Below are 16,782 nucleotides of genomic sequence, written 5' to 3' on the forward strand. Positions count from 1 at the left end.
GCTCAGCCAGGCCTCCCCAGAAGAAGACCATGAGGCAGGTCTTCTCCGTCGCCGACTGACGAGCTCCTCTAATGAAGTCCCTGGCATAATCCTCCATGCTCCGGTCTCCCTGGCGGATGTGGAGGAACCTCCCTGCTGGGCCCATCTTTGCTGGTTGCATTCTGTCACGGTACGCCGTGAAAAGACTCATGTGACAGTAAAGACTGGAGAAATCGCTACTGAAAATTCAGCTTTGTTATCACAGGAATAAATCACATTTTAAAATATATTAGAACTTTTTAAAAATTGCTATAATGTTTTGTGATATTTCTTCTTTTACTGTTTTATAGATCAAATTATTGTCCTGCTAAGCATAAAGTAAGAGACCTCTTTTAAAAACATGAAAGATTTGAAAGATTTCTGAACAATAATGTGTGTAATTTGAGTCCATAATTATATTAAGTTGTGCGTTTTTTATACAAATACTTGTGCAATAATGCAACCTGTCATGAATCTGGTCCATGCTCTCCCTGTCAACCACCACTAGAGGTCACCCGTTCACCACAGTGACTTTTACACTCACAGCACATTGGACTCCATTTCCCACAATCCATTGCACAGATCACAGCTGTCACCATTCACACACACCTGATCACCATTTTCCAATCACCACCACACACCATATAAGCCTGGGACTTGCTCTTGCTCAGGGCCGAGTATTGTTAGCGTTTATCACTCTTCTAGCGATAGCAACTTTACAGAGCCATTATCTTAGTCTTGCCTTGTTTTCTTGCCGTGTCTGACCCTGCCTTTGTTTCCTGGATTTACCCGTTTGCCTTGCCGTTTGGACTGTGTTCGCTCCCCGTTTGGATTATTGCTCTCGACTCTGGATTATCTCTCTGCCTTGCCCCTTTGGATACTGTTCGCTGATCGTTGACCCACGCTTGCTCCACGTATTGCTCTGCCTTGCCTCCACCATACCTGTTTGCCGATCTCTGACCCTGCCTGTTTCTGACCATGTTTAATAATAAAGCTTTGCATATGGATCCGCACGTCTCACGTCTCGTCAGCCCCGTAACACAACCAATCATTTCTATGACAACAAATTAGATCTATTAAGTTGAAACCAATCATTTACGTCAGTATCCTATCTAACCTGAGCAGTATGCAATTAAAAAGAGTGGCCTGACCTCTGGCAGCCCTCCCATTGCTTCTCAGTGGGAGACAGCTGGATCATTCCGCTTTTCCAGCTCTGGGAAGAGGTCGCAGGTAATAATAGCACCTAGACACGCATGCTATTTATACGCACTGATGTTTTGGTGCGAAGGTGGGCAGATGGGGATGAATCTCCTGATGTGCGTCACCAATTACCTAAACTGCTAAAAACAGCCCAGAAAATGTGAAAATCCACACGACACCAGTCTTAAAGTCTTCCTGTGTTGCCTAGACCTGAGCTAATAGTGCTGTTATCAATGATAAAACAGCAGCTTCCTCTCAGCGGTTGAGCCAAAGCTGGAGGTATGACCTGAGGGCGACTGTTTAAAAAGAACTAGCACACAAAATTGGATTCACCAGCGATAGCTTTCAAAGATCACAGCATGCTATTGCTATTTTAAACATGATGACAGATACGCTTTAAAGACTCTATTCAGGGTCCTCCCACGAATAAACATCACAGACAGTGAAGATATTTAAAACTGCCGGCAGCTGCGTCACAAACAGTGTTTCCCAAGTTGGGAATTAAAAAATAAATCACATGTCCGAGATGTGACTAGAACCGCCTCACGAGTTAAGACACAGCCCACTTCTGCGAGGGTGATGACCCTGAGATATGTGGGAGGTGTTAAAACACCTCTCAGTGTCCTGGTTGTTTCTCATCAGCATCTCTGAGAAGCGTAATCTTATAACAACAGGTTTGTGTGTGAACTGTGATAAATATGTGGGGGATGTGAAGTTCATGAAGTTTGAGAGTCTATGTGGTCTTCTCTCAGTTTTCACCACATGCAGATGGCCTGCTTGTCCTGTAAAGGAATAGCAACCCAAAACTGAGAATTCTGTCATCATGTACCCTCATGTAAACTGGTTTGACTTTTTTCAAGGAATACAAAAGCTGAATGAATGAATGGAGACTGTCAGTAGATCAAAGAGTTGTTTGAAGCTTAGTGGTGGTGACATGGAAGCAATGCAATTGTAGTTTGTTTATAGCCTAGATATAGCTTTGTGCTTCTGCTGATTGTATTTAGGCTTTTAAAAAGTCATTATGTTGTGTTCATTTGTTAAGATTATCACGCTGAACAAAATGTGTAAGAATCATAAACATTTGTTGGTCACAGAGGTTATTTTTTACAATAATATGAAGAGTTCAGATGCAAAAGCTTTTAAGTGACGTCTGAAATTTTCATCTAAAATGAGCCTTTTTCTCAGGCTCCTATATTTACGTTCAGTTATTTCACTTTAATGGCAATTAAAATAACCTGTTTGTTACCATTAAAGTGAAATTACTGAACCTAAACATAGGAGCCCTATAAAAATGTTAATTTTAGAAGAAAAATTCAAATTGCACAGCTTTTGCAACTGAACTCTTCATATGTAAACCTATTGTGTTTTTGTCGAGGGATCTGGGTTTGCCTACAAAAATATGTGGTAACACTTTAGTATTGGGACCAATTCTCACTATTAAGTAGTTGCTTATTTGCATGCCTATTATTAACATATTGGCTATTTATTAGTACTTATAAAGCACATATTCTGCATGACCATATTCTACATCCATAATCCTACCCAGAACCTAAACTTAACAACTACCTTACTATTAAAATATGTAGTTAACGGTTGTGTTAATAGCGAGAATTAGGCCTTAAAATAAAGTGTGACCAAATATGTCAACAATTCTATTCCAAGTGACATTCTCTGCAAATATTTAATTATATTACATTAGATGTTTTAACACAAGATTATTTTTGGAGTGCTTTAAAAAAGCATAAAAGTGATTAATAATATAATAAAATTAATATATATATATATATATATATATATATATATATATACAGTATATATATACTGCCATTGCGTTAAATGGGAATGCAAACGGATAGCTTAGGTATTGTAGATCTCCTTCAGCAAACCTCTTGAACAAAAACTTGTTGAAAACACATGATATCTCAGTTTCGTTTCTGCCTCCTTGTCATATAGCCACCTGATCCACAGGCCAATTGAACCAGCCAAGAAGGCCGTAAGGTCTGAGACCCTGCCAGTTAGCTGTAATCTCATTCATATGGCTTTTTTTCCCCCATCACCTGTTATGCTGCCAGTCTCCTGGAGATATTTAGGTCACTCAGCTACCATGGGATTTCAGTTTGATGACTCAGAGGAAACTGATGGGATCAAGTGTGTCGTGCCACGACTGAAAGAGTGTGAAAATTAGTCTACTTCTTGTCTGTCCTCTTTTCATCACGTGTCTTTAATTGTGTTCCATTGCTGCTCCGCTTGCCCCGCCTCACGCTTCTCACCAGCCAATCACATGGATGTATTCATTAGCTTCAAAACAAACAAACAGATCACCCTTCAAATGGTTATTGACATGCATATCAATCAATTGTGTTTGCTCAATAAGAAAGCCTTTAAATTGACATGCTAAGATATATTGCAGCTGAAGGTCTCCTGCAGTGTATATGCTCTGCTCTTGAAGGTCATGGTAAAAGTCACACTCCATTCTGTTGATGAAATTAGACAAGTATGCAGCGTAATCTGATTTAGGTCTCTCGTTTTAACTAAGTTATCTTTAGATTCTATCAGTTCAGCAAAACAGTAAACCAGAGACATCTCTGACAGTGAAAATTAATTTTGCCTTATTGCAGAAAAACACCTCACATCTCATCTCTTTCAGGCAATTTATTTGAGCTTGTTTACAGCATTTTTTCTGTCATTCTGTGTGCGTATGTGTGTGTTTTGTTTCAACCTGCTGCATGGAATATATCATATTTGCTGAAACAAAGGCCTCAATTTGAAATTGTCTCAAATCCAAAACAGAATCTCATTACTTTGTCTCACCAAACTGCAGGAGTAATTATAACATGCCCGCTTGCCTTGCTGGAGGCTGTTTACCAAGACCAGTATGGGTGGAAAGTTACAGCGAAGTGGAGTGTTTGCATAAGCGTCACTGATCTAAATTTAAATACATACTGTATGCAAAGTATTTTTACTCAAGTCTAAAAATGGCAAAAAAAAAACATTTTTTTTTATTTTTTTATCATATTTTAATGACAAATAATCATGTAGCATCCAAACAGGAAGCAGATGAAGATATGAATAGATAAAATCTATATATACAATAAATAATGTGGGTGGTAAATCTCTCTCTCTCTCTCTCACACACACACACACACACACTTTAAGTACCGAATCCCTCAAATGTGTTAATTTAAACTAAAATTATACTGCTAAATGATCATTTATATTATTATCATAGCATTATATTTAATATTATTAAACACTTTATCACAAAAAAGCAATAAAATGAAGAAACTCACAAAGCACCACATATATTCTGCTGAGTCTCATTTGAACTGGTTTCTTTCATTTAAGAAGAAGAATATAAAAAAAATAACAATAACAAAAATGGATCACTATCAGTTATATCAAGCTATTATTTATTTTCCTTTTTTATGGAACGTTTTTATAAATGGTATGCGTTATTCATATTGTGCTATCTAGTTCAAACATACTTAGGCCTATATCATACATGTTATTCTTCTATGCCCTGCATTTATTTCTACAGCAGTCATGCCAGTTCCAGCATCAGTGAAGGTCAAGTGGTTACTTGCTGCCTTAGAAATTTCCTCTGGCACATTTATGCATAATCATCTGAGGCAATAAATAAGTCAGTACTCTTATAGAGAAGGTGATGGACGTTCCTGTTTTGCATTCCCAGTGATTCCAGCTCTCTGTGTGCTAGAGGGAGCTATTAGCATGATGTATAGACTACACTTGTGCACAATGCAGGAAACACTATTCTGCATGAATATATTGTATCTTAGCATTGTCCTGACCTCAGAACAGAACCCATCCAGAGGTTCAAAATTAAATTTCTTACCAATTTTTTTCCACAGCCTTGGCTTTATGTGTACTGTTTAAGAATATGGATGACATTAGGTTGAAGGTCATTGCTTTGTAAAAACATGATGACACAGGCAGTTAAAATGAGCTGTTATTGACATTGCTTTTGTAGACAGTTTATTCATGGATATTGTCGCTCTGATGAGCCGACTCATGTCTGAAAATCTAAATACAAAACACACAAGCAGTAATACATAGCATACAAGGGGGAAATGCACAAGCTAAAGGGGAACTATTCTGCATAATTATTATACTGTAGACATAATGCTAATGAAACACACAAAATATACAAGCATGTTATTTTGTTTATATACTTTTACACAATCACAGAATGTTTTTTGTAGAGTATTTCAGCAGCCAATATTAAAAGACTATTTTGTTAAGGAAAAAATCTAAATCAGATCTGATAAAATGAACTGTTATGTGATGGCAAAATTAATCTAATAACTCATAACTAATGATGGGCGATATTGACCTGATATATTGTGCATCTTTAGTTTCTTGGCCTTCCTAGTTGAAATTATATTTCCAGAATGTGGGGGTGCACACATATGCTACCGTGGCTGCTTACCATGGGAAATGTGCTCTGTGTGTAAAGTCAGTCAGGTTACAGCTTCAACCACAAGCATGCTAACAGCTTATAAACACACATTACTTTAATACATTAACATTTTTAGAAGGACATGCTACTTAAATTAAAACAAACACTGCATTCATGCACAGCCTTATATTGCTATATTGCTTGACATTTTTAAAAAAACGTATGCAATTCATTTTTAACTGCATTGTTTTTTTCACACTTTTGCAACTTTTTTTTTCACACTTTTGATCAAAGTTCACTTCCTGAAACTACTTCCTCACTATTACTGAGCAAACCTCAATCTTCATATTCACATCACCAATTGGCAGATGACCATGGAGTACCAGAACATTTCTAACAGCTCTCTGTTTGCCCGTTCCTCAGTGGTAGCATCCAGCACTGTTCTGGGATTGTGCTTTGCTCTGGGTGTACCGGGTAATATAGCGGTTCTGGTCATGCTCACCCAACATTTAAAGGAGGGCAGTTTTACCCCAAAACTGATGCTGAGTCTGGCTGTCTCGGATCTATTGAGTCTGATTTCTCTGCCTGTGTGGATCTATGCCCTTCTGAACGGCTGGGTTTTTGGCCAAGGTCTGTGTAAGTTATTCTCCTATGTCGTGTACTGGAGCCTCTACAGTAGTGTGCTTTCTGTCACCTTGTTGAGTGTGCAAAGGTACCTGCAGGTGCTGTATCCACAGCGATGGGCGAGGCTTGGACAAAAGGGCCAAAAGGGGCTGATTTTTGGGATATGGACATCAAGTGGAGCTCTGGGTTCTTATGCTCTTTATTTCCGAAATGTGAAGAAGAAGAAGGACAGGCTTTTACACTGTTATCAGGATTATCCAAATAAACAAGAACAAGTTGCTGTCTTACTTGTCGAGACTCTAGTAATGTTTGTTGTGCCTCTCTTCAGCCTGTTGTTCTTCTACCTTCAACTTCATCAACGGATAAATCAGTCAGCTTCCTTCAAAAGCCACAGGCTGACAAAACTGGCCATCAGAATTGTAGTGGCCTTCTTCGTATTTGGGACCCCCTGTATAATCAACAACTTGGTCTTAATAGTGGTGTCATGGGAATCAGATGTCAGCAACAATGTAACCGGGGCTCTTTTCTTTATCAATAGTTGCGTGAACCCTTTTCTTTACGCCTTTTCAGCTCGAACGCTGCGATGCAGAAGAAAACAGCATTCAGACGAGCCACAACAGCATCAGAATGAAACCGAGTAAGCTGTAAAGCAATTCTGAAGCTTTTCTGGTGGTATATGAGTCTAATATTAATTTTTTGCTTTTGAATTGTGCCTACACTTTTAAAAATAAAGGTACTTAAAAGGTTTCTTCACAGCGATGCCCTAGAAGAACCGTTTTTGGTTCCACAAAGAACCATTCATTCAAAGGTTCTTTAAAGAGCAATCTCTTTCTTACCGTTTTATAATCTGAAGACCTTCTGACCTTCTTTCTCCACAAAGAACCTTTTTTGAAACAGAAAGGTTCTTCAGATGTTAAAAGGTTGTTCATGGAACCATTTAGACAAACAAGGTTTTTCTAAGGCATCGTGAAACACCTTTATTTTTAAGAGTGTAAAGGGAAGTGAAAATTTTCATCGTATCCCGTTTCCTCTGCTTGTAACCTGAACAGAATATTTCTCCATTCCCAAAATATTGCAATTAAGCACCTAGTATTCCTGTAACAGGACTGTTAAAGCCAACCAAGGATATCTTATGCTTTCTTGTCTTATATAAAGGTTGTAGTATGAACATTTTCAAAATTGGGGAGGAATGTGGTCATGCTGAGGCAGGTTAACCACACTTTCTCTTCTGACTGCAGCTTTAGAGACACCCAAAAGAGACTTTCTGAACTCACAGTAAAGGAACCTCAACCTCTACACAAAGAAAAAGGATGCCAACAAAGACTTATTCTTTTGTTGTAATTTGTTGTTTGAAATTAATTGAAGTCTAAATGAAAGTGGTTATAGAACAGTTTGATTTAGGTCTGTAAATATATTTTTAAAGTTATCGGAGTAGGGTTTACAAGAAAGTATTGTTTCAGACTTTCTACTTAAAAAAAAAATCACATTAAGCTCAATGTGTTACTTGCTGTGTCTTTGTCCATTTGTTACGGTGGCCGAGAGAGCTCAACAATAGATAAAACACCTGCAAATCAAGAAAACAACTTCCTCAATTTGACAACACACAAATGCTCACAACACAACCAAATACATCTTATTTGCAGTTCGTTTCTTTTTTTGGTTGTGCTGTGAGCATTTGCAGCGTGTGTGTTGTCAAATTGAGGAAATTGCTTTCTTGATTTGCTTGTGCTTTGTCTATTTGCATGTGTTTTCTGAAGTTGCAGCGCGTTGAGCTCTCTCGGCCACCGTAAATGTTTTTTTGTGAAAATTGTGTAAATTTAAACTGTCTGTCATGACTATTTTTTTTTACAATTGCTAGGTTGAGGCAAATGGTGATTTATTGAGGAAAGTTGTGTGATTTAAATGGTATTGCTAATTTTACACATTTTATTATTTACAGCCTCCTGGTCGGAAAAATGGATTAGTACTTTTTTTTTTTTACTTTTGACATTTTTTTGCTGTTTTACAAATTGCTTAAATTCTATTAAAATCCCACAATGGCTATTGGGGTCATTGTGTTTAATGAAATGTATCTTTTTCTTGGGTAATTAGCTATAGGCCGCTGGTGGAAATGTCCAATGTCTCTGTGTGTGTGTGTGTTTGTATATAAAATGGTAAAATACATACCATGTGCCTATACAGAAACTGACTTTCATAAATAAACACACTGTACCCGTTGTTCGTTTCTTTTGTCCACTTTTAAGCTGACGCCAAATGACAAGCTGAGGCACTTCTCCCTTATATGGCACTAGTTTCCGTAATGTCCACCGTCGTTTTATCTCGACCAATATGAGAAACTGGGAGAGAGAGAGAGAGCGCGCGCGAGAGAGAGACCAAGTGCGCTGCGCGTGAGCACAACCTGGCGTACTAGCAGCGCACCCTTCTTCACGTTGCTGTACTACTAGCTCAAACTCCGCTCACTAAAGAACATAAACTTCACGTAGTGAAATTCAGCTAGACGTCGCGTTCCTAAACACGAGGAGCAAACGGAACATCTGACACAGACCCTGAGTAGCAGTTTGAATCAGGGAGAAGAGAGAGGAGGAGATCCTATCTCCACTCAGCGGATGATTTGTTTGCATTGTGCATTTCTTTCCTCCATTGCAGTTGTGGCGAGTGGAATGAGCTGCTTTTACACACTGGTGGTCTCACTGCAGCATGGGAACTGCCGTGTCCAAGAAGAAGAATTTAAGGAATGATGCGATTTCTTCTGTTGCCGCAAAAGTTAGGTGAGTCTCTTCTGCAGCCCGTCTCATGGAGGCTCATGTGCAGATGCACGAAACTATCACATCTCATCACACTTCATATCATAGTTTCCTTGCCGTTGACGACTGTAAAACACTATAAAAATCTGTCAGTAATGTATCAGCGACACATCCTGAGGCTGTAATGGCTGCTGACCCTACTTTCTATACATAACTAGCTTGCTAGTAACTTTAATTTAATTTGGACTTAAATTACTTCTAAGAGCTTTTTAATGTAAATTAAATTAGGCTGTTTATGGTGTTTTGTCGTGACAACACTATTTTGGATTAGTTTGCTCAGAAAGAATCAAAAATTTTGTTTAGTTACTGTTGAGCTAACATCGTGACCATATTTATTATAAGTTTATTGTTGTTTTTGCTTTTTTATTCTTGTCCTTATTATAACTGTGATATACTGGTGGTGGTGATGATGACGACGAAAATTGTTATTATTATCATCATCAGCATATGCTATGTTCCGAATTCATCACTTTACAGTATCCTGGTGATTAGGCTTAAAAAAAAAAATCATTTTGTATGTATATTTTCATTTTGTATGTTATTTTTAATGTTTTTAATAATTATACATCTAATTCAGTACAGTTTTATTTTCATTGTCATTTTTTTTTTTTTGCTCTTATAAATATCCATAAGGCTGCTTTTCCATGACACTACGTCACTCTCAGTCACAGCTGGCGATTTTCTTAGTCGTCATGAAGTCACTAGATTAGGCGTACTTTACTGAGACTGTTTTTTTGTATATTTGTTTATATACGTCATCTGGAGTTTTGTGAAGTGATTGGACCCAACCAACATGATTGTGAGCCTTTGAGAGGCTTCCTCTCTGAGTCAATCAATTAGTCACTCCACACGCTGTAAATGACCATTAACAACCTTCTGAATTCACCATGACATCACTGCGGTTTTCCTGAATCAGCTGTCACCAAACTTCTGACCGGCCCTTGAGACTCGCTCTGCATTACAGTGACAGTGTGATTAATGCTGTATTCATCCTCTCTCTATAATTTACCAGTTTAGCTGGGTGATGCTTGACAGTTTCAGACTTAGTCGAGCAACACTTCAGTATGTGCTTTATGCTTTGAACAGAGAAATGAGTCTGGACAGGAGGAAAGCATGATCATTTCCAGTGAGTCTCCTCGCTGCCTCTACTGCTGCTTCAACCTAGTTGACTTTCTCAGATGGGCTATTGTTAAGTAAGATACCTATACAGACTGTTTGGATATGGACTGAACTGCACTACATAGGCCTTGTGGGAGCCCCATGTGGCTACTTGACAACAACATTGCTTGTGAGGTGTTCTTTATTTCCAGCTTTAGAGTGTAAAGTTTCACATTTCTTCTCCGTCCAAAGACAGACAGAAAGTGGAACCACGCTAAAATGACAGCACGATGCCAATTAGAGCTATGCAGTGAGAGGGTATAGATCTACAAGCTTCCCAGTTGTCTCAGGCTGACATGTAAATGTGTAATTAAATCTTGAGACCACCTGCAGTTGTACTGGAGGGAGGCCCAGATTATACAAAAACTCATATGTTTATATGTGTGTGACGATGCTTAGGGTCAGGCTGGGACACATGCTGTTTTTTGTTTTTTTGGCTAATGTTTTATGGAGTTATTGCATTAGAAAACTAATAAATAAAATGGCTCTTACAATGTCGTATATTTTTATTTTCTTCAATAATTTGTGTCAACGTTTTATAGCATCATCTTATAATTTAGTGTTTTGTGTCATTTTTTAATTTATTATTGAAAGACGTGTGCATTTGTGAGATGTTTACTTGTAGTCTTAAGATTTTCTGTTGGGTCTTATATAGTTGGTCCTCCTCTGTAGAAAGCCTGCATGACTTTGACAGGTTGACTAAACAGTGAAACGTACAGCACGAACTGTGATGGTCAGACTGACATGATTAATAAAAGAAACTTTACTCACTTTGAGATTTTTTGGAAGGCTGTACACAGATGTTGAGGTTACCCCATGGCTGAAACAGCACAAAGTTTGGCAAACTTCCCCAACATCTTGCTTGTTAGTTATACCATCTGGAATAATGTGCTAGATCTTCCTCTTCTGAATAATAAAATCTTCCCTTCTCCTCTTGTTTTACTAATGAGCAAGCCAAGTTGCTCACCAAAGCATTCTGAACAAGCCCTTTTGCAGCTTAGTTCCAATAAATGGCTTTTTTGTACTTTAGGGGGTGTTTTGAGTTCTGAAAGGTCTCAAACATTTGGAATGGATCAGCTGGGACATTTTGGTCGATTGCCATTTGGAGCTAAAATGTTTGCTAGTGTGACTAATTTAGAGACCTGCTCATTAATTGTTAATGAATTTCTAATGTGGAGATTTTAAAAGCTGAATGCCAATGGCAGATGTCGAGCATTTTCAAAATCAATATGACTCACTGTTTAGTTCACACTACAACCTTACATAAATTCCAGCTGTCAATAACAAAAACTCTTAGATGGCGTTGAGGACAGTTTGAGATGACGGTCTGAATGGTACACTAAGAAATCAAATCAGCAAAAAGAACACAGTGTAAGCAAGTGAACGAGGAGGAGGGCGCAAAAAAGCGAGAGAAAGGGGTCATGTCACACACGGATGTTCTGGATAATGCGTGCTGAGCCACTCAAGAACAAATTGTACTTGCTTTTTACTAAATTAGTGTAGCACACCAAAGTGGTCTGCTGAAGTCAGTGTCACCCAGAGCAAAAGCAGTCATTCCTGGATCTGATTGTGTGTGAACAGACGCCTGAAAACAGCAGTGCAAGAACAGCTCCAGGGCTTGTTATCTCTACTCTCCATTACCCATGCTGCCTTTGTAAAGCCTCGCGCTTTCGATCTATATGCCAGTGTGTATTTGAGTCCACGTTGGGGAAGTTATTGTTTTTACATCTGCTCGTATCTTCGTGTTGTTCATCTGAGTCACTATTCATCCGCCTCTTCTTCTGGACCTCCACAGGGCTTTTGTCCAGCAGTCTTGGTTAAAGCATCTGCTTTAGTTAACATGGTTAAAACGCTTCTCTCTGAGTTCCCTTGTGTTCTCCCTTCCCCCATTTTGACACATGGCTGAAAACATGAGAGATGCTCCCCAATGTACATGCTTCTACACCGTCAAACATACTGGCATGAGACGAAGGCTAGTCTGTGTGTGTGTGAGAGAGAGGGGCAATAAGACAGTGAGTGATTTGGGCATCTCATACGCTAGTGCTTCCAGTATTTATTATTCATGTCTTAATTCTCTGCGTAGCTTTGTTGTTTTTAATCGGTTCAGTTTAAAAAAAGAACAGTAAACAATCCTAGGTAATTGGTTGTGCCCCGCTCTTAGGCAGAAGGTATTAATGCAGAACGATTGGATTTCCAAGAAGCGCAAATGAATTACAGAGAGTGGACAAGCTTGAGGTTCAGCTGTGAAGGTGTGGGATGCAGTAATGCTTTCCCTGCTTTACTCCTTGTGACCATCTTTAACAAAGGATAAATTATAAAACAAGCCAACAGGGTCAAGCGATGGCAGGGCCTCTTACTGTCAGGGACCTCCATCTGAGAGGCCCATGGTGGCTCGATACTTGGAAACAAGCCATATACAGTAAATAATTGAACAGTGCTTGAATGTATACCAGCAACTATTGCTATAACAAAATAAATGAGGAAATGAGGGATGATGTCTTTTCTTGGCTCATCTTTAGCACCATCAGTGCCATAAATAGCTTATTGTAGATTTGATGTTGAATGTTAGTTGTGGGGCATCTCTTTTGTGCAGATTAGGGCTGGGATGTTTTCCGGAGGACTGGTCGACTTGAACAGCAGGTCAGTATAATGAGAAATCGGGTCTTCATTAGGACCCCAAGTGGTCCTGTTGGCACAGAGATATTTTAATGAGTGCTCTCTTTAGTGCCTGAATACAGTTCCCAAATCACATCATGATTATGTAGTAGTGTTGTCACGATACTGGAATTTCTAACTTCGATACGATACCTTGAAAAATATCGATTTTCGATACCACGGAGAAAAAACTGCTACAATATTAAGGGGGTAATTTTTTTAATTTAAAGATAAATGTAACAAGTCGAGAACATGCAGTATATTTTACATGAACAAAAAATGTCTTGAGGTACTGCATTTGTTGATTTATTTATTAATCTTTTATTCATCTTAGTTAAATGTTAATTGAAACTAACGTTTACTAATACATGTACACAGCAAAATCCCCAGAGTTAAATCAACTCTGCTCAGAGTACATATTGTCCCAATCTACAGAGTATTAAAGTAACACTGAAGCAGAGTTTTTTTCTACATTCAATTTTTTCCATTTTATTTTTTCTGGATTCCGTTTTTTTCCGTTTGAATTTTTCTGGACTCTTTTTTTTTTTAATGGTCAAATTAAATGCTATTAATCTAAAAGCATGTCTAATTCATTAAAATCATGAAAATTATACAATTTAACATTTAATTTATTAAAAGTGTAACAAAAATGGCACGTTTAGGGCCGTATGAAATGTTTATTTTTTTCTCACCTTATGTTTTATTGTTACCAAATTCTGTGTTTTAGCATGTCTATTAATTGAATGCATACAAACTATTTTTATTTATTCTTACAGTGGCCTTATGAAATGTGTTTTCCCCCTCAGAAATTCTGTGTTGTGTATTTAAATTTGACTGGATATCAGATGAAGGCATAAAACAATTTTAATTAATTTATATTTGAATTAATGAAAATTAAACATTTACATTTTTGGCAAATGAAGGGGATTTACTATTAAAATTAAAATAATTTATGATTATTTCTTTAAAAAAAAATAACAGTAGTAGTAAGTAGTAGTATTATGTACATTCTACTAAATAATATTAATATAGCCTATTTCTGGCACACGGTCTTTAAGTTAAACCGAACTTTTATTTTGACGGGTTGCCGTGAATACCTTTAAAGTTCTGTGTGTGTATGATATGACCCTGGTTTTACTCAAATTAAATGGTAAAGTGCCTTTCAGATCAGTTCTGGAGATATTGTTGATGTATTTATGTCCTCATTGAGACGGCAGACGCTGAAATCACCGCGAGCGCTGCATTAGTAAACACAACCGCACGTGCAGCACATTCACACAGAGACTACAACCTGCATCTCGAAACATGCAGGATTCATTTAAATCCACTTTTGCAGCGTAATATTTACAGATACTAGTCCATATCGCGATTTGATTTAAGTGTAATGACCTACTTTTGATTAATTCATCCAAACTTTGACAAATTCTTTGACATTCCGCGTTAAACTGTATATTCCGTTTTTATGACTGGATTCCGTGCGCGTTCTCTGCATCGTGGAGATCATAGATCCCTACAGATAGCGCTCCTGCTGTGTTCTTTAACAACCAGAGCAGTCATCTTTCTATTCACTTCACTTTTGCTATTTAACCAGAGCGAAGGAGACGAGTGCGGTCACGTGTGGTGCTTGTCCACGCGCTTTTGGAGAGAAGTGAAAGTGACAGCTCGGCTAGTATCGGTGTATCGATACTTCGGGAAATTAATATTGGTACCGTTCAGATATTTCAGTATCGATATTTATCGAAATATCGATATTTTTGACAACACTATTATGTAGTTTGACCTGTGTTTAAGTATAATGACCATTTAATGTCTGTTTTTGTAAACTTACATGCTAGCATAGAATGAGGATACCCAATTAGCCTGATAGCGTAGCTTATACACTATGCTTTTGCTTACCCTACATCAGTGTTGGGTAAATTACTTTACTAATTACTCTGTCTGAAAAGTAACTTAGTTACTCAATAAGTAACTTAATTATTCAAATTGCTAATTAGGCTACATCTTAAAATCCCTATAAACCTTAATAGAAATTAAACTCTTTATTCTTTCAATTTGAGTCAAACATAGAATATTTTAGCCTTTTAAAACAACTGTAATACTTAAACTTTTTTATAAAAATGTAACCACCTTTGGTTAACATAGAAATACGCTTAAAAGTTAAACAATACATTTCAGTTTGGCAAGATGTTAAGCAAAAGCCCAACTAGTAAAATCCGTACAAGTTTGTGTAAAAATAACATGTTAACGTAGGTAAGAATAAATGGCAGAAATGATCTTCTCTGCTGAATAAAGCCATGTTAGATCACGCTGTTCTTATGAGGTATATTCATCATAGTAGGTCTTCTTTCAAAAATTATGAAAATTTAGATGAATCTTGAAAAAATTTTTTGTATCTATGTGAGAGCGTTTGCGCGCAGGTGACTGCATATAATGAGCTCAAATACAGGAAAGACTGTAGCCCACCTAAGTTTCATATGGATTAGGCCTACATAATCAGATAATATTCGTTTAGATTTGAATTTGTTCATTTAAAAGTAGACACTTCAGGCTTTCAGATACAGGAAAGACTGTACCTCGCTTTCATACGGATTACTTAATCAGGAATATTCGTTTTCGATTTGAATTCGTTCATTTAAAAGTAGAAACTTCAAGCTTTCAGATACGGGAAAGACTGGTCTCGCTTTACTTTTATAGGGATTACATAATCAGAAATATTAGTTTTTGATTTCAATTCGTTCATTTAAAAGTAGGCTAGACACTTCAAGCTTTCAGATACAGTAATGACTGTACCTCGCTTTAGTTTCATACGGATTACATAATCAGTAATATTCGTTTTCGATCTGAATTCGTTCATTTAAAAGTAAAATTCAAGCTTTTTAGATTCAATTGATTTTAGGCTTATATGTATCTGAGTATTTAAGGTTTCTCTGTGAATCAGGAAAATCTGAAAGTGAACAAGCCGGCGTTCGCAGGGTTAAAGCTGCTGCATTCAATTTTATCTTTAGACGGTAAATTTACATTTCAAATTCAATATTGATTTTAGAACTGTTGAAATTATTTACTGTAAGTACTTTATGAGTAACTGTAATTAAATGACCTAAAAATGAACAGTAATCCCTTACTTTACTTTTTCAGTGGATAAGTAATTTAATTTACTTAGTAATGCGTTACACCCAACACTGCCCTACATGTATTTGCAACCAATTTTATTGCATGTTAAAAAAAAAGGACGTGACATGTGGCCAAGTATGGTGACCCATACTCGGAATTTGTGCTCTGCATTTAACACATCCAAGTGTACACACACAGCAGTGAGTAGTGAACAAACACACACACACAGAGCAGTGGGCAGCCATTTATGCTGCGGCGCCCAGGGAGCAGAAGGAGTTCAGTGCCTTGCTCAAGGGTATTGAGAGTGAAGAGAGCACTGGACATTCACTCCCCCCTCCTACAATTCCTGCCGGACCTGAGACTCAAACCCGCGACCTTTGGTTTACAAGTCCAACACTCTATTATTATTATTAATAATGTTATCATTATCTATTAAAAGGTTTTCAAGTGAAAAATATTACTTTGTCCAATTTCATGAACTATATAGTAAGCAGCCATATAGCCTACATATTTTAAATGAATGCCGTTTGTGTGTAGTTTGCAAAACAATTAAAGGGATGGTTCACCCTAAAATTAAAATTAACCCATGATTTACACACCCTCAAGACATCCTAGGTGTAAGACTTTATTCTTTCACATGAATACAATCTGAGTTACATTAAAAAATGTCCTGGCTCTTCTAAGCTTTATAATGGCAGTGAATGGTTTTTGATAGTCAATAGTCCAATAGAAGTCTAATAAAGCGCATAAATAGGCCTACATCATAAAAAGTGTTCCACATGGCTACGGGTGGTT

At 37.5% G+C, this 16,782-nt stretch overlaps 2 protein-coding genes across 4 annotated transcripts in view; both read left to right on the forward strand.

Annotated features, from left to right (window-relative positions):
- Positions 1–5,992: 5,992 nt before the first annotated feature.
- Positions 5,993–8,475, forward strand: LOC306871096 (leukotriene B4 receptor 1-like). Its single transcript, XM_079418787.1, has 2 exons — positions 5,993–7,768; positions 8,032–8,475. Exon 1 carries the CDS (start codon positions 6,004–6,006, stop codon positions 6,898–6,900), a length of 897 nt encoding a protein of 298 aa, XP_079274913.1. The 5' UTR covers positions 5,993–6,003; the 3' UTR covers positions 6,901–7,768; positions 8,032–8,475.
- A 150-nt stretch (positions 8,476–8,625) lies between these two features.
- Positions 8,626–16,782, forward strand: part of LOC306871453 (NMDA receptor synaptonuclear signaling and neuronal migration factor) — a 43,958-nt gene continuing 35,801 nt past the window's right edge. The window contains exon 1 of one of the 3 annotated variants that reach the window (XM_079419397.1): positions 8,626–9,027. In XM_079419397.1, the coding sequence (XP_079275523.1) occupies positions 8,957–9,027 (71 nt within the window). In that variant the 5' untranslated portion in view covers positions 8,626–8,956. The remainder of the gene's footprint in view (positions 9,028–16,782) is intronic. The other 2 variants (XM_079419399.1, XM_079419398.1) reach the window with 2 other exon arrangements.

Source organism: Barbus barbus (genome assembly GCF_936440315.1).
Source record: "Barbus barbus genome assembly, chromosome: 6".
In the NCBI taxonomy this organism is placed as follows: domain Eukaryota; kingdom Metazoa; phylum Chordata; class Actinopteri; order Cypriniformes; family Cyprinidae; genus Barbus; species Barbus barbus.

Coding starts and splice junctions, on each gene's coding strand:
- LOC306871096 (XM_079418787.1), top strand. CDS start 6,004: ATGACCATGGAGTACCAGAACATTTCTAACAGCTCTCTGTTTGCCCGT.